Genomic DNA, 25,728 nt, shown 5'->3' on the forward strand with positions numbered 1-25,728 from the left:
AAGCGAAGAACGAAAAACGTAGGTTAGCAGTGCATACACGTAAGAACCGTAGGAAGAAGAAAGAGAATCGTCCACCCCGTTTGACGGGAGAGGGCAGGTAAAGAAACCGAGCTCGCCCCACCAGCCCGATGTTTCACGTGGTCTAAAGTTAGTCGCGTGCGAGCGCGGGGTAGGCGTGGTCTCAGGTAGCGGTGAGAGAGATACGCGCGACGAAGCTCCGGTGAGAGTGTGGTGGCCGCAGGTGAGAAGAGAGAAACCCGAGGAGAGCACCGGTAAACGGGCCGAGCTACCGGTAGACTGCGACGCGCACTCCACGCGAGACCGTGCGTGTACCCTCCTCGGCCAGACCGAGGTCAGTCAGGGTCCTGCTCTTAGACAGGACACTCCGAGAGAGCATCTCTTCCTGAGGCTCGAGGCATCCGAACAGCTGTCAGCGTTACCTACCGTTACTTCGTTCAGCATTTAGCCCACCCTATCCTCGGCCTCGTTCGTTGTTTGACGATTTCTTTCGGATCTAATCGAACTGTAACGTCGTCACACGGATCGAACCGCAAGGATCGATCGCACCCCCCCTCCACCGCACCCCCGGGAACCGTTTTACGTTTGGGTGACGAGTGTCCCCGTGGATCACACAGTTTCGCCAAAATATTCTGCTGCGTCCTCCCGCCCCCCTGATCTCTATCGATCCGGAGCAACGAACCGAACGGGTTTCCGACACGTGTGCCCCGGGGACCGAGGCTACTCTGCCCGCGACCTTGGTGAACCACGTGGAGAGAAGCACGATCCTGGGACCTCTAGTCCAGTGAACGGACAACATTGAACCGATCTTAATCGGTCGGGACCCTGTATACCTATGTGGAATTGATAACATTGTGCTGAAAAGTGCGCGTTTTGTACCACACCACGGAAAACTCAGGGATCTAGTGCCACGAAGACAACTCGTACACGTTCCAGTGGAATTACGTTTCCTCTCTATGAACAGTCGGAAGCTATAGCATCCTCGATCGATCAACGAGTTGGACGCAATGTGCGGTGAGTTTTATTGTCTCTTTGTTTGATCCACCTTTCGTGTGTTGTAAATAGACTGCTGACTTTATGCATTTGTGGAATACCCGATTGTCGAAAATTTCATGTGGGAAAAAGTTTCACGACGTTTATTTAAGGCTTCTTTATATTTCGAACCTATTACAACCCTTAACAAGGTAAATGAATTTTTTTTTGCGTCCATTCGAGAAGTTAGTCCATGAATATTTGCATAAACATCCGTACCGTAGTCTAGTTATAAACGAGACAAAGATATACACATGACGCGAGACACCTTCCTTTTATCGCGCATTGAGGTACGCAATCGGAAATTTTCTCGGTTGGTAACAATTCTAGACATTTTATCAGAGTCCATTGCATTAGGATTCACCTGCATGCAGGCGAGTTTTCTGTTAATTTTAACTTATCGAATTTAATAGCTTTTAGAATTTGATTTATTAGTTAATAGATATGAATGCTAGTTCCTCTTAAATATAAAGTGTTACAATCTCTTCAATTTTAGTATATCATAGTTACATCTCCTGATTTTTTTCATTCTTTTATCGATACATTATAAAATTTGCATTAACTGTTACATACACGGTGGTAGTGTCACCAGATCTTTTATAAGATCTCGCAAACACAGTTGTTTAATATTGCCTAAAGTCGCCAAAGTGCTGTTAAGAATATTTCAAAGGCGCTGTTAACGCCGGATTTTTTACATTCAAGTACTTTCTTTAGTATGACACATTAAAAAAATAGACATATATAAAATATTATACACATAGGTTTATGTTTCCGTAAATCGTCTAAATCGACTCAGGTATGGTTATACATATACATATATGCATATAACATGCTAAGGATATAGCGCATCTCTAATGTTTACATTAGATGCTGTTTTACTGCATCGCGATCGTGAAGATTCGCGCATAGTTGTGCAGTAGTTCGCCCGATAGTCACTCGCTCAGCGGTCGTGATGTCGTACAATATTTATTTTTGAAAGTGGCTTTTGTGTAAATTGTTGAATACATTTTAGTTATGAATAAGTTATAGAATAAGACTACCTCAAAAAATGCAATTTTTTGTTTCTTTTCCTATTTAATTACGTATTCTTTTATTTAAACAATACATTAAAAAAGTTATAAACTTAATATGTAATTAATTTTAATTAAAGTAACAAAAAATATCACTTTTGTTGCGATTTTTTTCCATTTATGGAAAAGGAGTACGTAAACCAAATTTTTATACTAACGAAAAAAGGCAAATATTATCTTCAAACCATGACCTCTATTTTCGGAACGTTTGAAGGACATGTTACTACACCTTTAAAAAGAAAATTGGTTTTAATTGCATTGCTTAAAAACTTTAAAGTCGATTTTCTCGAAACAGCGATTTGACGTACATATGTGCCCTTTTTCTATCAATGGCCTCAATTGCAAAGAAAATAATACAGTTATCAGCTCCTACGTGTACGTAACGTGAACATTTAAAATTGTCATGACATCGAAGTAGAAGAATACGTATACAAGCCTGTAATGTTTATTATTGTAGTATACCAACTCTTACAATTTTCATGACTATTATTTATGCACATTATTATCAGTGTATAAACGGAATATTTGATATTCCTCGTCGTAGATCCATAAATTTTCAGATTTTTCGAGGCGGGTATGATTCAAACGGATATAATAAGGATTCCGCTTCATCGTTCTGTTATTTTCCGTACAAATGACTCGAAAATTTTCTTTACGCGACGAACGTGTTTGGACAATCTGTTCCGCCGTGTCAGATTTCAGCGAACAGCTGTTCTCATTATCATTCGAAAATCTTTTAATATCCCGGGCCCGGAATTGTTCATTAAGAGAAAGAGAGGAGATCGTTGACTGTCATTTATGTCGACACTTGTTTACACAATTTCAATCGTCCATTTGGTGGCTATGACGTCGCATCCTCCGTCCGATCGATTTCGATTCACAATCGTTCCCAAGATTTCGAGCGAAGGCGTTTTGTAACTGTTGCTTTCATAACTGGCGTGTAAATAACGTTTCATTCAATCGATCTTCTTCGTCCTTCGAAATGTTGATACCTCTACAATCGGATTATAAATCACTTTAGTTATACAGTTGTATCTTTAACATTAATTCGAAATCATAAGAAATAAAAAATAACTTTCTGGTACTTTTAACATGTGATTTCTGTGAACACTGATCGTCGACTACGATTGAAAAAAATGTTGTACCAAAACATTTTTGTTGCTTTCTTGCTTTATTGAATTAACGCTTTCGTTTCCACTGTAGCCATGTGACTACGTATTTTAAATTACGAAAGAAAATGTTAATATCATGTATGTATGTATTTTTTCATATCTGTGAGTACGTAATAGTTTCTTCTAAACTTGTACAGATGGTATGGCACAAGTTTGAACGTGCACTAAAAAGTTTGAAATTAAAATAAGACATTAATGGTCCTTTGTCTGTTTTATTTGATGGAATTCAAGTGTCGAGCTATTTATTATACGTTCCAAATCCAATAGAAACTTTACAAAACTTTAATTTTTATTAAGTATTTTAATAAGATTTAGTGTAATATTCCGAAAAATATAATAAAATATATCTTTGCTAATTTTGAAATAAGTTGGGAATGAAAGTGTTAAACGATTAGAATGTTAAATCCTACTGAGAAATACTTACGCCACGAAATACTAACACACATCAGGTATATCAAATCAGTTAATACACTAAAATCGCTTTATCGATGACGTTACTTCGTATCGGTATGTCTGCGCGAATTCTTCCAAAGTTTGACATCACGTCACGATCAGCTGTCGTATTATTCGCCGTAAATGGTAGATACACGGTTCATTATACGTTAAATTACAAGCACACACTCAACAGTTCCATTCGTACAAAAAGAAACAGCAGGTTTTTCGTGAAATAATGTAAACGACGTTAAACTTGACGATAAATAACGGTCGGTGATTGACATCAAACTCGGGCGCGTTATGTTTCGCTATCTATGCTAAACGAGTACGACTTACACGTATATCTTACATAGTCATGTTTGTACATCGCATTACAGATTTATTCAAACAACGAGCCACGATTATTAGCCTACGTCTACGTATGCGTAGGTGCGCTCGTTATTGGTTGCCAGAAAGCCTTCGGCATGGAATATTAGCATTTTCTTATAATATTGTTTAGCTGACTCATTCTATAATTGGAATTTCTGGATCTTTTCGTGTGCGCACGAAAATCCACTTATTAAACACCACAAATACGAAATTGGGATTTGAGGGGGAGTGCCACTTTGGACGCATGAAAATGATAGGTTTATTTAGAAATTTTTTTCTTTTAAATAATGCTCTCAATAGGAAGTCTTATAATACGAAAATAATAAATATTTTTTTATATCTATATGAAGTGCCGTCGCACCTATGACAACCCCAGCACCTGTACACACAGAGAACGTCCGTTTTATGTCCAGTTTATATCCGAATGTCCTACGTCCATTTTAGACATCCCTAACATGTTCGTAAGACTTAAATTTCGCATGTTCTAGGACTGTCCGTTTCTTAAGTTTTGCGAATGTTCCTATGTACGATTTAAATTTCGGATGGTTTCGCTTAGTAATTTTGGCTCAATGTCATTCCGTGCAAGATGATTGAACTCCATAAGCAAGGTGTCATTCTTTGGACAATCAATAGAGAAGTGTAACAACACTACATAGTGGTTTTGTGAGAAAATCCCAGGAAATTTGAAAAACAATGTTGTTCTTAAACTATCTATAACCAACACAGAATCAGTAGTTTGCTTTGAGTAAGTAGTTTTTTTAAATTGTCTCCAACCAACGCAGAATTAGTATTTTTCTTTGAATCAGTGATTTTTTTTCTTTAACTGTCTCTAATCAACACACAATCAGTATTTTACTTTGAAAATAAAAATAAACACAATGTACACACAGATTATAAACCCCAAACCTATATTTTCATTATAATTCCGTATAAGACATTTAACCTTTTACTTCTTAACAGGAACTTCTTGATCTAATTTCTACTAAGTGCGGAAATCACAGGAAAGCTAACCTTTTATTTATTACACACAAATCAACCTAACCTAACTTCTATCATTTTGCACAGAGTAAAATCTAACCGTAATTTTAAACATTTGGGAAATGTTTATTATACATATATGCTTTTTAAGACATTACCATTGCATTTTTAAAAACTCTTTAAATGTTTCCAAAAAGTACAGAGAATGTTACTTTTATATATTCGGAAAACATTCTGAGAATGTTGACACAGTACTTCGTAAATAAGACCTTCCTAGGACATTTAAGGATCTTACCGAGGACGTAGGAGGGACATGTGAACCTTTCCGGGAGATCCTCCGAAAGACATATGACTTATCCGTACTATTTGGGCAACGTTTCGTGGTACTGTGATAATTTTTCTTAAAACCTAAACTGTGTATAAAAATGCAGAAAATGAAAATTTTTGGTGTTTTATTCTAAGACCGACCAGATCGGAGAAATGCTCAATGCCGATTGGTGAGTCAATTTTAACACTATACCTACGATAACCGGTCAAATGACCGGTTTTGCCGTTCCCAATTCTGTCTTTTTGATGGGTTCGGTAGGTTTAGTGTTGAAGGATGCACCAGGCAATGGCTCTAGCCCTGCGGTTTATTGAAGAAAAGAATAAACTGAAATAACAAGAGTTTCTATCAAGTTTATTATTTAAAAGAAAAGAATTGCTGAATAAACCCATCATTTTCATGCGTCCAAAGCGGCAATCCCCTTAGTTGAAGAGACAACGGTTCAACTTATTTTTATTCTCGAATACTTGGTTGTAAAAAGTTCAGAATATGGAAGTTCTTACTGGCCTTTCGCTGTGTTACAGCTCATTAGAAACAACGCACGGTGAACAATTACTACATCTGTTTCACCGAACACGATCAGATGAAACTTCTGCCTTCTGCGTCTCGAACGACCGCACGCACGTGTATTTTATGATATATAATTCAGGGTTCTCGTCCGAGGGAGGAGCGCGCGTTTGTGATTTTCTCTATAAATCTGATAGCTGCGCCTATCTGTGACTTACAGGAATAATGCATTAATGTGCGCTCGGTTTTAAATACAGTGGAAATTTATGTTTTAAAGCGGACTACGGCGTGTTTGACACGTGTAACGTCCTTGGTTGTCTTTCCTTTGAATTTCATCGAAACAGCAATGTCTCATTTGCAAAGTTTATAATCTACATTTTTTAATTTTTTGTTTAGTCTGTGATAACAATCGAAGATCTTTTATTTCATTCACTTCGAACAGTATTTCAATTTCAATGTAAACCGTTTTTTACGACATTAAATATAATGCATTTCCCTAACAATGAACCATCATGCAAATTAGTTAATTTGCAAAAACTGAAATTAAATGAAAATATAATTCTTCTGTTAGGAGCATTAGGCTGCTGTACAAGTTCCGTACGCTACTTTGTTAGTTGTATATTATGCGCAGAAAATAATGCTGTTCGTTTCAAAGATCAGTCTATAAATGTTTCGTCTGCGAAATTTAATGACTTTCATTGTATATACGCATGTAACATTGAAGACAAATGTCGTGTTATACAGTTAAATTTCTATTTGACGCGTTGTTACGACGGATCACAACTGTTGCAGCAACCTACATATGTAATACGCGTATTAGTAAAGTTTATTCTCTTTTATGTACAAGTAACCCCTGTATAGCACGATGATTAGATTCCAAAGAATGTCCATGTTACGGAAATTCGTGTTACACGAAACAGAATTGGGGATTATCTAGACAAAAAAATATTTACACGACGAATTAAACAAAAGATACTTTATCTTCGTGATTCGAAATTTTTATTTAAATAAAGATTTTGTCATCTCTGATACGAAACTAAGAACTAGTATGTACATACATAGAAACTGTAGGGTTAAGTTGTAAAAATGAACAAGACTACACTATTCTACACAATTCTCTAACCGTGTTAAGCTGGGACTACACCCATAGCATAACGCGTAACATGTATAGCAAGGTTATACAAATTAGTAGAAAAACAAACAAAAAAATGTTATACAACATGTTACATAATGTTACATAACAGTTTTCGTGTTATATAGCAAAATATATATTATCCACCAAGTATGATGTCATTTATTATGCTTGGCTTGTTTAAAAAGTACCATCTTGTAACAAGTTATAAAAACATGTTATACATAGAGATATCGAAATCTTCGCGAAATGAGATTGCCATTTTGTTTTACGAAGTCATACTGCGAAGATGACCATATTTCGGAGTAAAATAAAGTGTTCCTTATTGAATTCCAGAATTTTATTTTAGTATTTGATTCTATATTATTCGATTGCGCTTGTTTTCGAAACATTGTTTTTTAAATAACTAATGGAGAATCTGAATTTCGAGATACGTGCAAACAACTAATTTTCAACAAAACTCGATTGGAAAACAAGTGACCACCTTACAGCCCTTCAGACTTTATGCTCTTGTTGAAGAAGACAACAATTAAGGGGTAATTCACTAGGAATCACCTAAAGCTGTAAAACAGGCTGTTGTAAACTGGTTCGGTTCAAAAGGATGCTTTCGTCTACAGGCAAGATTTAGAAAAGTGGAAATGTAGCAAAAATGCATTGAGAGTGTAGGATCACATGTGGAAAAATAAATCTCCTCTGATTCCTAATTCTGTCCTTTCTTAAAACTTTTCGCGAAGTTTTTGATATCCTCGCGTATTGGAGATCCTGAATATTATCATACATATGAAAGAAGAATGTCATTCCGTGAATTTTGTTTATTAGAAACGGTACCACGGACCTGGTACATGAAACCAGAACTACACTGCACCGGCGTCGCTGTTCCGGCGGGTGCGCTGTCACCCTCTGCCACACTTTCACCGCCAAGCAGTCCGAGCGTGACACTGCCGCCTTCACCCTGGAGTCCTGGCGCAGCAGGAAACTGCTCGAGCACCACGACATCCTCGAATCCGTCCTCGATCTGTTCTCCGGCCCTCAATCAGCCGGGATCGGATCGATTCAGTGCGTTCACTCTAGTCTCGGCGTATAATCCTGAGTCGAGACTTCAAACCTTGCCACCGACGACCACCAGCAACTCAACGCGAGGTAATGTGCTTCCATATACACAATGCATACTTACTAGGGTGGTTCTTATATGGACCAGAAATATTTCTCTTCAAAATTTCATTGTGTCACCAATTGAAAATGACTGTACCTCAAGAAACTGTTACAGTATTTTTTAATATTTTGTAACGAAATTTTAGGGGTGTACTACCACTTATAGAAAATAGACATTTAGAATGAAAGAACCATATTACATAAACAAGTTAAACTTTTTATTTTAAGAAATGATCATACTTATTGATACATTACATTAACAAAAGAGGCACTTCTAAAAGAAAATAGGTAGGGTTAACCAACTATGTAATAATTGATCGCATACCAGTGAATGACCATTAAGCAGAGAAATGTAAGTTATAGATTTAAAATTATTCAATGTTTATAAATGGAGTGTAGTTGCATTTTTAATATCCCATATTTTTAGTTTAGAGTATCCAGCAAACCTTTATAAGTACAATTCTTATTAAGAATATTTCAGAAATGTAGCATCTAGTCATTTACTAGGCTTTTACATGTTTCGTGCACTTTATAAGTAATTTTTTGAAATTACGGTAAGTGTAAGCAATTAGTTTTAGAAAAATTTCATGAAAAATAAATGTATTGCAATTTGAACAGCTGTTTTGTTGTTATAAATAAATATTATACATTCAAGTATTAATCTCAAACGTCCATAAATTCAACAATTCGATCATTCACTAACTGCTTGGTTTGCCCGATTAAAGTTCATCAATGCTACTCCTCGCTCCGCTATATCGTTTATAACTCTCATGGAGTGAACAACTGCCTTGCTTGTTCTGTAATCTTCATAATTGTTTCAAATTCAAACCGTTGACAACGAGCACTTGCCAGACCACGGCAATGCCTTTCCAGTCGTGACCATGTTCACAATACAATTATATTATTCGTTAAACATTGTTCAGAAATTACAACTATCCTGATGTTTTTTAAAATATGAACATTTCGGTACCCAGTAGCGACCTCGAAACGCTATCCGAATTTAAAAAAAAAATTACATACACTCACCTTTTAGATGTGAGAACTAAATAACAAGATAATCCGATTTAATTTTAAGACTTCGATTTTAGGAACCACCCTATAATACCTACTCTTACAAAGAGAGTGCACATCCTTTGGGACTAAACCGATTTAGTTCAGACTTTGCAGACTGGTAGACGTCAACATTCTGTTTACGAAAATACCTCGCTATATAGGGTCAGATACTCAAAAACTTTTGAGATAATCATGATTGAAGTTTTAATACTCCGTTGGAAATACAGTTTAGTGAAAGTTGATAGCAAGTACCAATGAGGTGTGAGGGTAGCGTATTAGATAACCACGCAGAGAACCTCACTGGATCAGCCGTTGTGAGTGGGATCCTTCTATCAGAGCTGGTGATCGTGCGAAAATATTGGGCTGCAATTCCGAAATGTTCCACCCTTCGATTTTCATGAAACTTGGTAAAATCGTTCCGAATAGTCCGAAATGAACGTAGGTATGTAAAAGATTTTTTGGCGCAACTGAAAATTAACTGAGATAACGCTAAAACAATGAGGTAATTATTCATTGTCATAACAGGTATGTTAATATCGTGATAACAATACATAAAGCGTGTTTTGTATCGCGTTTTGTGAGTGGGTTGCATATAATTGGTTTGGTACAGTTTTAAAATAAATGATTGCAGTACTACAAGACGTTCTATGTCATGACTTCAGATACAAGGTGAGAGTGGGTCGTTCTACATGCTACGGCACTTCGTGTGTCTAACATATGAAGGTATATTTATTATTTTAGTGCTATCTTAGTTAATTTTCAATTGCGCCCAAAACCTTTGATACATGTTCATTTGAGAGCATTTGGGGCGCTTTTGCCAAGTTCCATGAAAATCAGAAGATGGACCTTTTTAGAACTACATACGAAAATTGTAGCACCAATTAAGCCTACGTGAACTAATTTATAAGTGATAATTGGACTGCGAATTTTATACACATAACAGTTTTCTAGGAACTATTTTGCACAAATACAAATTGGTTGTTCCATTACGAATTTTGTCAAGTGAGGATACAGTATAGGTCTCAAAAAATTAATTAATAGTGGATCTACCAGTATTAAATGCTGATACATTAAATACATTGTACAGTATATGAACCGTTCAGAAGCCAAAGTGACTAACTCCACTTTTTGAATTTTTCCAAATTTTCGCGTCACAGCACTTACTTGGTGTTTGACGCTCAAATAATTTTCCTTGATATTTTTTGTGGAGTTTATTACATTAACAATTGAACAATTTAATGTGTATAACATATCGTATATGCAATACCATACATGTAACATAGTATAGCATTAGGTTGCTGCAAAAGTTCTGACTCTTAAAAATACATATTATACATACATATATAAAAAATAGTAGTATTTGTTCGGTCAGTTTTTTTGTGCGTATTAGACCCTTTTGACTTCAATATTTCAAAAACATGGTAGACAGAATTTAAGTATCAACCTAATATAACATAAAAAATATCGTAAGTTAAAGGCCACAATAAATTCCGTCGAAGCACTTCTTTTACAATCTCAGTAAGTATGAAATAATGAATCCAAAATCTGTTATTTCGTCGAGTTTGATAGTTCTAGTTTTAAACTTTTGACAATATGTACGGATAATTTTGTACACTATGAATGCATAAAATCCACAATCTAGTTATAATGTTATTCTCGTTTAATGTCTAAATATATGCAAATATAAGGAAGGGCCATTTATTAATAAAATTTAGTTCTGGTTTTAATCATTCTAATAACAACATTGATTTACTCGGACGTAAAACAACGTTTGATTTTCGTTCTATACATATAGCTGTTACAAGTCTTCTCGGAGGGAGGAACGCGGAAGAATATGTATTGTTGATAGGTCGGCGAACCGAAATTTTGGTGGGTTTTAGAACTACGGTGCGGTCTAATGTACGGGGGTTACGGGTCGACGGGAGCTACCTGGTGGACTCGTCTCCTGCTACCCCATTCCCTGCTGCCAACCTCGAGGATTCCCAGCCAACACACCACACCAGTTACAAATTGTTCGTCTATTCATTTGGAACCTCTTAGTCCGTCCAGAGCTGGCTCACCTCGCGGATGTACACCGGAAAAGGCTAAATTCGGTAAGAATCTCAATCAAAATGACAATCTTTAAATATCTACAGCAGGGATCCTAACCGTAACCGAAACCGGGTTTGGTTCTCTGTGCTGTCCGGTAACCCGCACAGTCGGGTAACCCGCAGGCATCGAAGCACAGGGTAACCCGGTTAAACCGGGTTAAAAAAAAAAAAAAAAAAAAAAGGGATCCTAACCGCTGCCTAACCTGGACCGTAACCCGGGTTACCCAGAGACGGTTCCTGTAATCCGTAGTAACGATGAAGGAGCGGGTTACTAAGTACAGCAGAGAGTGACACAAAATGTGACTGTAATATATGTCGTAATAATTTTATAAAATTTCGGAATGTAACTTATTTATTAACGATAAAAATAATATTTCTGATTTGAATGAAAATAGTATGTAGGTAAGTGTAGAAACGAAAACACAGTATTTAAAAAATACGACCATGCAATATACTAGTATACAAATTAAATACTAAACATATATAATACAAAACAAATATATACAAAATATACACAGTAATTATAAAAATAAACAAAGCACACACGCACCACACATACATACATATACACATATGTATATATACATATGTATACATTATCTATCCAACCTCGTTGGTCCTGACGACCATATTGTCGTCTAAAATATCATTATTTAATCTGGATCTTTGATCGTTTAATATAAATTTTAGACCGGAAAATAGACGTTCGACAGAAACTTTGGTTGCTAGAACTGCATGTACAATGTTTGCAAGCTCCGGCTCTCTGCTATACTTAGTAACCCGCTCCTTCATCGTTACTACGGGTTACAGGAATCGTCTCTGGGTAACCCGGGTTACGGTTAGGCAGCGATTAGGATCCCTGATCTACAGTCATACAATACTATACTGACAATGTGTATGCAATTTTCCATTTACATAGATTATATTACAAAAACTTGATTAATCCTTTATCGGTGTTTGACGAGTATCCTCGTCTTGTAAAAAAAGTCGAATACCTTTTGTTATTAAAATTGAAATAAAATTGAAAAATATACTATTTCTTTTATTAGAATAAAGGAATCAAACGGATACACATTTTAAAAACAAAGTTCCACCGTTAAAAGGTTAAGAACATGGCTTCTGAAGTGTGAATGTAATAAAAGCTTATCATAATCCGTAATAGATGCTTACCATAATTACATAATAAAAACTCACTGATCTTTGTTGAACTTCTTCTTTCATTGTGCCTTACAGATTTTTTTATATCATAAGTACCTACATAAAATTCACAGTATATGTTAACAATGACAGTTATCACCACAATTCCAAACATAGAATTTTGATTAATTTTATTTTATATTACTATTTATATATTATTTATTTTTTTATTAGCTAATTCGTCAGGGTTTATTTAATCAGACCCATGCTAGTGATCCATTGAGGTAGAAGATTACGTATTTAGGATAAATAATACTCTCATATCGTTATGAACATATAAAGGGTGTTTCGTTTAACTGAAAACCGTGGAGTATCTCACAAAGGATTGAAGTTATAAAGAAAATGTTCGTACAAAAGTTGTTCGGTATAAAGTGGGACATTGCGTGGTGCAAATAATTTTTCTTGACGTGTACTACTGAAGGAGATATCAAAGTGAAAATAATGTTGTTAAATGGAATCCTGTATTTCTTTGTTTATAACATGATAGCGTTTGGTGATACGAATGCAACGATCTGCCACATGATACCATCTAGTACTATGAAACACACTGTACGTGCTATTAGAGTATATTATATATGGAACATTAGCATTCTGTGTTTTTTGTTTTAATAGCAAAGAATTATTCCATTTTCCTGGTAGTTTAGTTTCCTGATTATCGGCTGTCAGTGTTTACGTGTAATCGTTATCAGCGAGAAAACAGTAGATCTCGCTGAAACAAGTACGAATCCTTTTCACGTCGACTAAACGTTTTCGATTTTGATAATTATCACCGATTACGTGACCAACTTTTTCTGCGGTCTGCAGAACGATAACAAATTAGGTTCGCGTCACGATAACAAAGAAGGGATACTTTAGAATATACGTATTTACAAAAAACGGGTTGGAATTTCCACGTTCAGTTTGAAAGAATATTGAGAATTTTTTTTGCAACTGTGCCATGGGCGACAATTTTGATGGATTTGTTTAATGAATTTCTTTTATTTATGAAATATTTCAGAAGAAGATGCGCCATTGAATCTGAGTACCAAACCCAGCGACGTTTTGTCGAGTGCAGAACGTAAAAGTAAAATTTGGTCACCGGGAACGGTTTGCGAGAGAGAAGCGAAGGAAACTAGAGTACCGTCCTCGAGGAGTCCGTCTGTGACACCTGTTATCACCCGGCAAATCGATCACTCGCCATTGACACCTCCCTCTTCGTCCGAAAGAACGTTTCAGGTAAGTCGCCAACATGTGTATTCTTGAAACACTTGCAATTCATCCAAATTCAATACAAATACAGCTAATTTGAAAAATTATGAAAGAGGTCTGTAAAGTAGAATAGTTTTCAAACTATTATGTTACTGGCAAGCAATATTAAAAACGGATTAATGTGATCTCTACAGAAATTGTCTACGTACACATTAAAGGTAGAGAACTATATCGTGTATAGGTACACAAAAGAAATGGAAAAATTGATTGTATTTGACCAAGAAAACGACAAAACCTACATATGTAGGTGTCTGTGTATGAAATTTAGAAAAATGTGATGCTCACTGAAATATCAAAATGACAGAAAACTGTGTACAGAATATTGCAAATTGTACGTTATTGAATATAGTCTTCAATCAATTATTTTAGCTTCTGATTAAGCATGTCGTAGATAAAGAAAAATATTTATGTTTAAATTAATATCTCATTTCATTTTCTTCAATATCAGTGACAAATAATTGATTTTTAATAGCGACATTTAGTTTCTTCGGTGAAAAAAAGCAACAATATAAAAGAAAGTACGCAGAATTACACGGGGAAATATTACACCGAACCGCGAAGTAAAAAGTCAGCGAATCGGTTTTCGGAGAACCCTGCATAGATATCGCTCGAAGAATTCTGAACCGTCGAAAATAAACAACTAGAAATCGCTTTTTCCCGTTCGTTCTGAACTTTACGAGCGTCCTAGGACACTCGTTCCGTGCGTTTACTGGCTCGACATCATCGACGAGCCCATAAACGACACCGTGATCAACTGGAGTCATACTCCGGTAACACCGATTTAATACTTGGCACTCTTTCCAATCAACTCGAAAAAAAAAACATTTTTGGCAGTAAATGTATCGATCCGTGGACGTTAACGGTTATACAATCACGCTGTGTGCCGCCTTGTCTTAATCACAGTCATTTAGGTTGCAGCGACTTGGACATCGTTCTCGAAACGGAGAAATCCGTGGTAGCCACGATCAGTTAGGATTGTCGTTCGACGAATAAACGCTCTGAAATACCGGTTCGATAAATTATTGGGTTGTCCCATAAGTCCTTGCCGGGTTCGTAGCTTTTAGAACATTTTCGTCTTTAAGGGGTCATGCTCAGTCAGGAGGCCGAAACAAGAGTGTTCTTTAGGAATTTTTTTCTCGAAAACTATAAGACCTTTTTCAAAAAATGTGTTTGTGTTTTAAAGATTGCAGTTTCAAGATTATAAGGTAATTTTTTTATTTAAAGATATTTATTAGTAAATAAATGGTGAGTGATCTCCCGGATGTCTCTTCACAAAAAGTGGTCTGCCGTGATCACTGTAACTTCGTAACCGTTCATCTGAAATTAAAAATTCAGTAAGATTTATGTAATGGAAGAACCAATCTTGTCCTTGAACGTGGGGTTTTTCGAAATATTGATTTGGAACAAAATAGCGGACGTTTTCCTGAAAAAGTGCGATTTTCACCTAAACAATCACTCGTTTTTGGTCAATTAAAAAATAAGTATGCAACGAACAAAAGAATCCTCCGTTCAAGAACAAGTTTTTCTGATTTGAAATAAGGCGCAAAAGGCTTCATGTAAATTGACACAGTAGTTTTCGAGAAATATTGATCACCGATTTGAAAAATGTAGTTTCGAGAAAGACTCGTTTAAAGTTTCAAATCAAGCTTACACTTATATAAAATGTTCATTTTTTAACGCCTGTAACTCTGTCATGTTTCATTGGATTACCTTGAAACTTGCACAGGATATTCTCGAGATGTTGTACTTAAAGAAAATGTAGAAAGTGAAAAATCGATTTTTTGAAAATTTCTGACTGAGCATGACCTCTTAAACGACATCAGCAGGGCAAAGAGGTTTGACAATTATATCACCCTTAAAAAGTATATTGGTGACCTTTCTTGTAACCCAGTCCCGATCTGTCTGGGAGAAACGCATTCAGAACTTGCCGATCAGATAGCTGAATGTTATTGATACTGGCGGTGATTATATCATAAAATAGAAATTAAGTTTTCATAAATAGAAAATAAAAATAAAATGGTAGAAAATGGCAAGGGTTTATGGAACAGCTCAATATATCGATTCACTCCCTTTTTATGAATTAAGATATGTATACGAACTGTACACAGTACATACAGTACTTTTTATGGCGAGTTCCCGTAACAGTTGAATCGCCCTTATAAAATTGACTAAAAAGAATCTGGAAACGTTCAGCAAGCTTAACATTAGAACTACCGAAGATGAATGTGGTTCTATTTCTATTACGTTGGTAAAACAGGCAGTATGTTGGAAGAAAACATTAAAAAATTTTGTTTAACAAGTAGTTACACACCTTAAATATACGCAAATCGATAAATTAGCGAAATGCTTCACTTATATATTGCAATAAAAGTTGAAAAGAATATCAGTAAGTACACTGTTATGACATTTTAATCATTTTTATAAGGGCTTACGAATCAGTCATTTCGACTGCTTTGGTAGTTCTAGTGTTAACCCTTAACTACTGACGACTCGTCTTATTGTTAGAGACGAGTCTAAATCACTGTTGCCAGTTTTTTTAGGAGATTCTCGCAAACACAATTGTTTAAAATCGCAATAGTACCATAAAAAATTTTTGAAAATGCTGTTAACGAGGGATTTCTAAAGTGCGGTACTTATTTTCGTATGACGCATTTAAAAAATAGACATATAAAAAGAAGTATACTGCAAAATACGGTTGAGTCGGTTGTTAAAAGTGTTGCGAATCAGTTATTGTCGGATTATTCATGTAGTCAAAGATTAACATATTTGCGTCAGGGCTCTTATCGCCTGTAACCTGATTGTACTCCTGTTTATGGGATGTACACCAATAGTTAGAGATCGGTAGTCAATACAACGTTTATGGTGACATCTCTTTTCAACGAATCGTCCATAGAATGATCCACACCTTTCCGTCCCTGCCTTTGACGTCGATCGATGTCATTGGGCGCGAAGGTGTTTAACACGTTTACCGACGTGGTGGGTTGGAGAAAAACGTCCAACATAAGCCATGTTTTGTTTTCTTCTATTTTAATGTGTGTCACGTATGTGTGACGGGCTCTCAAAACAGAATCAGTGCGGCGTCACACAGTACCGGATAAAATTATAAAAACTTGACCGTAATACGTAGATAATTCTTTGATGATCAATTTCTTTAGCATTTTCTGTATTAATTAACGAAAGGTATGGCTTTTATTAACTCTCCGTAGGCAATATTTGTCGTTGATTGACAGAGGAAAAATTTCATTTTCCCTCGACTGTTCACTGAATATTTATGTATCTTTATTAAACAAAGTTTTCCACATTTGACTCAACGAATGACTGTATAATGTAGTAGAGAGTTTGGTGAAAATATTTAAAAAATTAGGCTGGGACATTAACGACCCAGTTTACCTATAGAGTATGAAAAAATATACTTGCCTACGAAGGGTTAATACTTTACCAACTATGAGGGGGTTCAAATAGAACCATCGCTTAGGTTGGACCACTACTGCAACTTGTCAAGTATAAGCTTACACATAACAAGTTACAGTATCGATCCTATAGTAGCCTCCAACTTAGGCGATGGTCGAAATTCGGCAATCTTCCCCTACATCTATGAGATTCACTGTATCCTTACTTCCATCATTTCCACCTGTCTCGTGACAAAAAAAATAAAGCTGTTACCGCGTCTTGAGAAACATTGTTTCATACACATCACGCGATTACTCTCTAAATGGCGTCGCCATTGACCGTAATGGCCGGGACCAAGGCCGCGGGTTTATTGAAAGGCGTGTACGGACGAGGGCTAATAAATGTCCCGTCCCATTCTGCAAAAGACGGATCCGTCCGTCCGTCGTTCTCGTGGGATCCCCGGGGTTTCCGTCAGATCGAATATTTGCATATACGAAGAGAAATCCAACGCGTCGTGGTCACGCGATGGGTGTTTCGCGGTGGCGCAAGTGCCCCCCTAAAGTTTGTACCGTGTAGCGTTCGAAGAAGACGAAGGGGGTCAAGCGTTTGACGAATGTCGGAACTCGACAAAAGACGGCGGGCGCAATTACGGTGAGGCTGATTGAATGGAAGTAGAAACTCGGCCCGGACACAGTTTTACGCGAGACACACGTAACAGCCCGGTGGACATATTAGGATAACTGGGGCACACGCGCGTCACACGATCCTGATTCCGACCGACAAAAGCTCCTTCGATCCTCGCCACACGCCCCAGGGCTCCATCGAACTCTTTCCGTTGCTGGTCCCTCAAAATTTGTCTTGTGTCATCATCATTCGTGTATCTTCCCGACCGATAGGAAACTCTCGTCGAATAACGACGAGTCCAGGGGGACACGGAAACCGCGCGATTGCCACTTTGGGTAGACTTATTTTCACCGAACCGAGACGATGCACGGTGGTGCCTTTCTTCAAAATTCGTAACTATATTCGATTTTCATGAAAATCGGTGTACTTATGTTTTGGAGGTGGCCGAATTCGAATATCTTGTCAGAAATGCAAAATTTACCACGAATGATCGAATACCACTGGCATAAATGTTGTTTTTAACTCTGGAATTATCAAACAAGTCAATATATGACTTGTCAGTACATTCTTGTAGCGATGATTGAAATTTCATAACAATTGATTTTCGCAGACCTTTTGCAACTTTTATTACGATATGAAAGTGAAGAAATTAGTCAATTTATACATTTGTAAATTTTCAAAAGTTTGTCATGTTTATTGACCGATCGAAATAGATATGCATTTATCATTGGTAGTTCTTGTGTTAAATTAATATGTGTGGAAATTAATAATTTTCTGATGTTCGCCTAAAATTATGTAATTAACATGTCGAATTTAATACGGTAACCTTAATTTCAAAACATTTTTGAAATTATTTACTGTGAACATTTTTTTTCGATTTTCATGAAAAATTCAACATTTCTATATTTAGTAGGTTACGTAGTTCAGATATGTATACTGTTAAATATAGTAATACACGAAATAAGGATTATAAATGTTATTTGAATTAAAGAGTGCGGATCTAGCAGAGTTCGTTTAGGGAGATCGTAGATAGGTGTTAATTGGCATACGTTAAACATCCTAGCGTTCTCCAGTCTTTAAGAAGCATGAAATAATTTCATCAACTTTTGTTGATGACAATCATTTGTCATTGTTTAATTATATTTCAATATATTAGTAAATGTCATAGTAACAAACAGTTGCTAATTACTTAAAAAATTTCATTTTGACCAGTTTTCGAAAAAAAGACTTTCCTGCCTTCCTGTGAAAGTTTAGGCGACTTTTGTGTGACCAGTCGAATTTCATTCCGGTGATTGATAGGCGGTTAGAGTGTAACAGCTACCTGAATGTTGTGTTTTCGGATAGATTTGATGAGACAGCTGAGTGTAGAGCAAACATTGTTTTTAGAAGTCGATAGCTTAAGCTCAGGGGTTGATTTGCGTTGACTTTAACGATGAAACTTGCTGGAGATAGTAGTGTTCTTCATGCAATTATGTAAATTCATATTCTTTATAGATTTGTTTAGGATTTGCCTATTCTTTATAGATTTTTTCTATCAACTTTGTTGGAGATTCCTCCTGTTAATGGTTTTATTCAATTTTTGGAATTTCATGAACCTTTCATTTTAATTTGTTATGCTATGAGTGTATAAAAATGTGTAAAACAACCTTTTAATATTTAAAGAAACTAAATTATTTTTATTACTATATACAGCAGTTTCAACGTGATGATATTAACATCCAATTGTTAAATAAAAGTTTTTGCTTCTAACTTATGCTGCATAATTTATTGGTAACTTATTTGTATTAAACGAACCTTAAGATTTGCGATATAGAATTTTGACATTCGATTAAATTGTCAAACATAGCACAGAGGTTCTGGGAAATAATAATAGCAACGTTATAAACATATAAAAGTAATATTAGCTTATCAATGAATTACAAAAATCTTCCCGTAAACATTCAAGTAAACGGAAGCTCATTAAGAGTACGATATATAATTCTCAAACGTCATTATCAGACTGCAAAATACGTTCTACTGTCAAAACGGATGAAGCAATGGATACGAAAAATCTGTGGACCGTTTTACTCTGCTCCCGTCACATTAATACTATGTTTTGACCTGAAATAAATCTCTCATTTGCAAATGTCTCACGATCTTTCAATTCGTAACGTCGATTCGAGTCTTTCGCGATGTTATACCGTTACGTACACGCGAACATACCGTAAAGTCGGATCCGGTACCGAGTGATCGTCTCTGATTGTCGAATAGTCTATTCCCTCGTCTTTCATAATAAAAATGCTTTCTTTCATTTCTTTTGCTTTTCTTTCATTGCGGACTATTACACTGTACAAGAATGCATGAAAAAAGTTTTGAAAAAAAAATTAAATTGTACAAAAAGTTGTAAAAAAATAGCATGTGATTGTTCGAAAGAAAAAAAATACCAAACAACTGAACCCGAAGTACAAGATTACGGTAACGGTTTAAGCAGTTTGTATTAATCCCTATTGTCTTACTCAATATAGTGAGATATATTCAGTGAAATTTGGCTTATTTTTTAGTACTACGTCTACTCTGAAATGTCATCGAATTCTTTCACTTGTTTTAAACAAAACTAAGTACCTTCCTGTACAAACTCCATTACACGTAACGCAATTGAGTATTTGTATCTCTTTACAAGAAAAAGAAACATTGACTGCCAAATGGTATTTTTAACACTGGGAACTACCGACGATAAATGTATTTCTACTTTTATCGGATTGATATACATGACAAACTTTTGAAAATATACAAATTTATAAATTAACTATTTCTTCATATTCATACTACTATACAATGAAAGTTCTGAAAGTTCTAGGAAATGAATTGTTTTAACATTTTAATTTTCGTTACAAGAGTCTGTTCATCAGTCATTTTGACTGCAAAGAAAGTAGAAATTACAGATTTTTCTGTACATATTAACCTATTTGAATAATTTTTATATGTAAATAACTTTGTATTTAAGGATCCTTAGGCATTTAGGAAGTTGAAGAAACCGAGAATTGAGTAATAGGAAATGATCCAAATTATAGGTTTTTCGCGGTCAGGCGGCTGTTTAAAAACCCTGTATGTACGCAATCCCGAATGCAACTTGCGACTCACCGGGTTACTGCATTTGGACGACATCGAAGAAGTACACCAAAACTCGTTCGCGTGTTCCTTTGCGAGACCGCAGAGACGTGTAATGGATTCTAATGAGCTTATAAATCCTCGACTCCGAGGTCTCTTCACCGAACCGGTAGTTCATCGTGCAAGAAAACGCGCCGAGTTTTGTCCGATTTAATTTCCTTTCGGCACATTTGGTATTCGAACGAAATAATCTTAAGCATCGCAGTCAAATTAACCAGTAACGGCTGAATTGCAGATTTTATGCGTTTATCCTACATGCAATTCTATCAGGTACAATAAAATTTATATTCTAATGAAAATTCAGTAAATTTTTCATTTTGTCTTTAATTATATAAGAAAATCTTAATAGGAAAGCAAGATTGGTCTTAATATTTAAAGTATAGTAATAATTAAATTGCGGATTTTCACTCGAATCTAGATTTTTGTTTACAAAACCTTACAGCGACTGGAATCAAAAATATTATTATTTTTAAGGGATCTGTTTGGTTTCACACTCTACTAACGGGTTCTATCAGGTTCCTAATAAAATGAAAACCTGGCTGAATTTTATTAAATTTCCTGCTCCACCGAGTTTTGGAGAATCGCTTAAAACTCTCAAGATGCATTTATTACATGAAATTCTACTGTAATGCAATTTGATAATGATACTATTACTCTTATATTACTCTACATAATTCATTGCCAAAGAAATCAAGAAGAAATGATTTGCATTTGCGATCCACATCCTACACCATTTTTACTAGACAGAGAGAGAGAGAGAGAGAGGAAGATGTATAAAAATACATTACAATCCTATTTAGAAAATTGGTATACAATTTCGAACTTATGTATGCATTCCGAATGAATGCCTAAGCATAAATTTCGAAAATATGAACACAATTAGTCATCTTTCCAATGTTCAAATTCACTATTGTAGGAGCGTTGGAATAAATAAGGGCCCAAGTGGGATTCGAATCCACAACCCTCGGCGCTGAAAACTGAGATTCTACAACATGCTTCTCCGAGGAGCCCTCCTATTTTCCAGTGATGTTTTTTGCGCCTTTTTGTTGGATATAGAGGTCCCGATCCCACACTATCGAATCTTGATCTACTCTTTTATTTCAACACAATTATTTAAATATCTTAGAACGAAAAATAGTAAACGTGGCAGTTGTAATTCTCCCATCACCATGTTCCGTTTCGTGTCACGCATATTATACCTACTCATAAGCACAGGGTGTATCCGGCATCGTGGTGCAACTGAACGAAAGTTGACTCCTCATGCAAAAATAAGTCGAGAACATACAATAAAACTTCGATTCTGAGAAAATCAATCATTGAAAATTAATTTAACAAACATGCATTCGTACACCCAAGTAGAAACAGCAAAAACTGAACAGACATTAGTTATTCAAACCAGATTTAGCCCACATCGTCCCTTGTGTCAATTTGACATATTTTTCTCCTAAGAAATTATGTTATTTCTGTCGCTGATGCTCCGTGACTTATTTTAAAGAATTTGCAAATTTAATTATTTATCTCTTCATTGTACTAATGTTTTACCATTGTCTCAATTCGACACCGAGAGACAAATTGATTTGGGAAAATGAGGAACTGATGAGGGTTAATAACACCTTCACCTAATGAATATTCAACATAAAAATTTTCTCAACAAGGTAACTTCTATGAATTTCATTCTACCCTGTCGATTCACCTATGAACGACTAATCATCTGCTTTCTACTCTATACAAGGTGAAAAACAGTAGGGTGTAAGACTTTAAGAGCTTATAGTATTCGTCGAATGTAGTAAAGAAACTTTTAGATTTAAGTGGTAGTAAGTAAAATTAACTTTTAGATTTAAGTGATGTCAAGTAAAATTAACTTTTAGATTTACGAGCGTTCGATATCGTAAATGAGTTACCTCGCAGAATATTAAATGTAAACAGAAAAAATTGGTTTAGAAGTACATTAATTCAAGGTTTTATGACAACGGGCATTACGAGAGACGGAAAGAATATTTGGAAATGTACGTCGATCTCTGATCCACAGATGTGAGCCTTGTGTTGAAGTGGAAAGAAGACATATGGAACATCTGTAACAAAAATAAAAAACAACTTTTATATTTTTCTTTAAAGGGATTGATTCTAAGACCCATGTTGATTAAACATTATTTACTTCTCTCGGGGTGTACTACAAGCCCCTAATGTCTCTTCTTCATCACCCTATATAGTCCCATGGTAGCCAAAGTATAACATTTCTTTTTATAAACTTAACTCACATTACGTACACATATGTATGTAATATTTTTGAAAGTTATCTGACTTTATTGTGTGGTATGACTCTCGTAAAATGACGATTTCATCATGAAAAGCATATCCTATTGTATTACTGCCATAATCGTAATATAGTAGGATGCAACAGAAGTACACAAACTTCACCTTTGTAAGGTGTATACTTAGTTTCGACTCTCACTGTATATAGGTAAAATTATTAATTTGTCTTATTCGTTTTTCATAAAACGACGTCATGCTTAGCAATGAATCTCCACCGTCAATGTTCCAACAACGTCGTTTTACACGAGATCATCCTCTGTTGTTCCTTGGTCGTCGCGAGATGCTTTGGAAACCCATTAGAGTGATTATCGTGGTTCTTTACATTCTGCAGAATTGATATCGTTACAATATCGCTTCTTACTATTGATCGATGAGGGTTGTGAATCATGCGTAGTGGCAAGTCGCGTCCATCGGGTGCACCGGGTGCAGACTGGTAACAATATTTCGCATTCGTACGCGATTCCACGCATGTACTACCTATGCGTGTAGTATCATGAAAAGAGACACGCCTAGGTCGGGCAGCATTGTCAGTACTGGCGCCCATGCGACAATTAGTCGAGGAGAAAAACCGACGGGTCTGTGAACACAGGTGCGCCTGGGCGCGATCGTCTCATCGGCGCAGCGCGGCGTTCGTCTTCCTCGTAAAACGCTCACACCGATTTCGATAGGCGAACCAACCCTTTGTATATTTGTCGTCTATGTACTTCTGGGGGTGTTTAATTATCATATAATTAACTGGAAAATATGGTGATCTTAAATTGACACAAATTGCTACTTGGCCTGAACTCTCGAGTGTACCGTTCTGATCAATCTGACCCAAAACTATGTACAGTTTTCCTAAAGTTTTTGGGAAGATTATTAAAGTATTGGAAATCTTCACATATACTTGATTTTACAGAAATTTGATGTTTAATAGGTAAATATATTTTCTTAACAAGTTAAGTGCTATTTCCATCCAAATGAATGCAATACATTCTGGCTTATTGAGCCACTTGTATTAGTTTGGAAATTACGTCCTTCGTTCAGATTCGGCTGCCTGTATTCTTAACAATTTTTATGTATGATTTTACGAGGAACCGTATTAAGATGGCCTAGTTGTCCAGAAAACCTTGGTAGCTAGGAATTTGTTCTACCCAAATAACATTTATAAGAACATGAGGTATTCATTGAGTTGTGAACACGGAGGAATAAACACCATCTTAAAGAAATAACGTGGATTCATTATTCTTGGACACTTACGATTAGTTATCCTTACATAAATTCTAACAAGTTTACACCTGTATTTGATAAGATGTAAGATACAGTGGCCAAACACTGTTTTTTCCCATATGAGCCGCCTATATCCAAATGAATTCGGTCAAATTATTGTCTAAAAATAGTTAAAAATGTCAGATCATATTTTACATATTTCTTATATTATTTTATGATAATTTAAGTAACGTTATGAAAAAGAATACACAATGGCCAAAGGCGATATAATTTGTTTTACATGATGATGATTAACGTGTAAATTAAGTTTCAATTTCGGTTCAACTTAATCGAATGTGTTGTAATATACTATTTTCTTAAACAGTACACGCAGATACAACGTAGCTATGTTATCAGAATCTGCGGAAAGTACATATTTACTTGCTTATTTTTTGGTAGAGCGTAGTGAAGTATATTTTAGTACACATGGTTCAATCGAAATAATTGCGAGCTCTAATAAGCTGAAGATAAAACAGAAAATCTATTGATCTTCGTTAACGGTAACATCTTTGTTAAAGTTGCGATGTAAATATTTGGCATATTTGTATAACTCGATTATTCTATTCGAAAAATAATCAGTGAAATATGTATCCCACCTTTATCGTTCTTATTTTTTAAACGAAACTGTATCTTATGATAAGTGAGAACACGTATCCCCAATACTTCAATCTATCTTCATTACTTTTCAGTCAAACCTGAAAACACAAAGCCACGCATACCCCATATTTAATTCATTCTGCGTCATATCCAGGACTTAATTAATCTTAATAAATAAGTTCATCTTAAATCCGAATAAATGCCCGGTCCATTTATATGTTACACCGAACACTAGAAGCACTAGTGTTGAATATACCTATGTACACTAAATTAAATTGAATAATATATTAATATTTATAATATACAATACATTATAGCATAATATAATGTAATGTAAATATATAATAAATTAAAGATTGATATAAATACCAACGAAAGAACCTTTATGATTTTAATAGTTATATAATAACAAATCTGAATTCGGTCATTTTCACGGGTTTGGTAGTTCCCATGTTAATTATTTACGATAACCAAATGCAAGGTTTCGCATTGCAAAAATCGCGATTATGCACAGTACCGGTAAAAGAAATTACCACTGTCTTAATTCGTTGCATTTTTATTCTTTTTCAAAGTCAACTTAAAACTCTAGTATCTATGTGTTAAATATACATTTTGAAAGAAAATTAAAAGC

General features: G+C 35.6%; 1 protein-coding gene across 1 annotated transcript in view; it reads left to right on the forward strand.

The window, feature by feature from the left end:
* Window positions 1-958: 958 nt before the first annotated feature.
* The window catches only part of LOC107186031 (zinc finger protein 787-like), a 59,124-nt gene continuing 34,354 nt past the window's right edge, over window positions 959-25,728 (forward strand). The window contains exons 1-4 of the mRNA XM_015573825.1: window positions 959-1,032; window positions 7,858-8,178; window positions 11,124-11,336; window positions 13,528-13,745. Of these exons, the coding sequence (XP_015429311.1) occupies window positions 1,026-1,032; window positions 7,858-8,178; window positions 11,124-11,336; window positions 13,528-13,745 (759 nt within the window). The 5' untranslated portion in view covers window positions 959-1,025. The remainder of the gene's footprint in view (window positions 1,033-7,857; window positions 8,179-11,123; window positions 11,337-13,527; window positions 13,746-25,728) is intronic.

Source organism: Dufourea novaeangliae, unplaced genomic scaffold (genome assembly GCF_001272555.1).
Source record: "Dufourea novaeangliae isolate 0120121106 unplaced genomic scaffold, ASM127255v1 scaffold71, whole genome shotgun sequence".
NCBI classification, from domain to species: Eukaryota; Metazoa; Arthropoda; class Insecta; order Hymenoptera; family Halictidae; genus Dufourea; species Dufourea novaeangliae.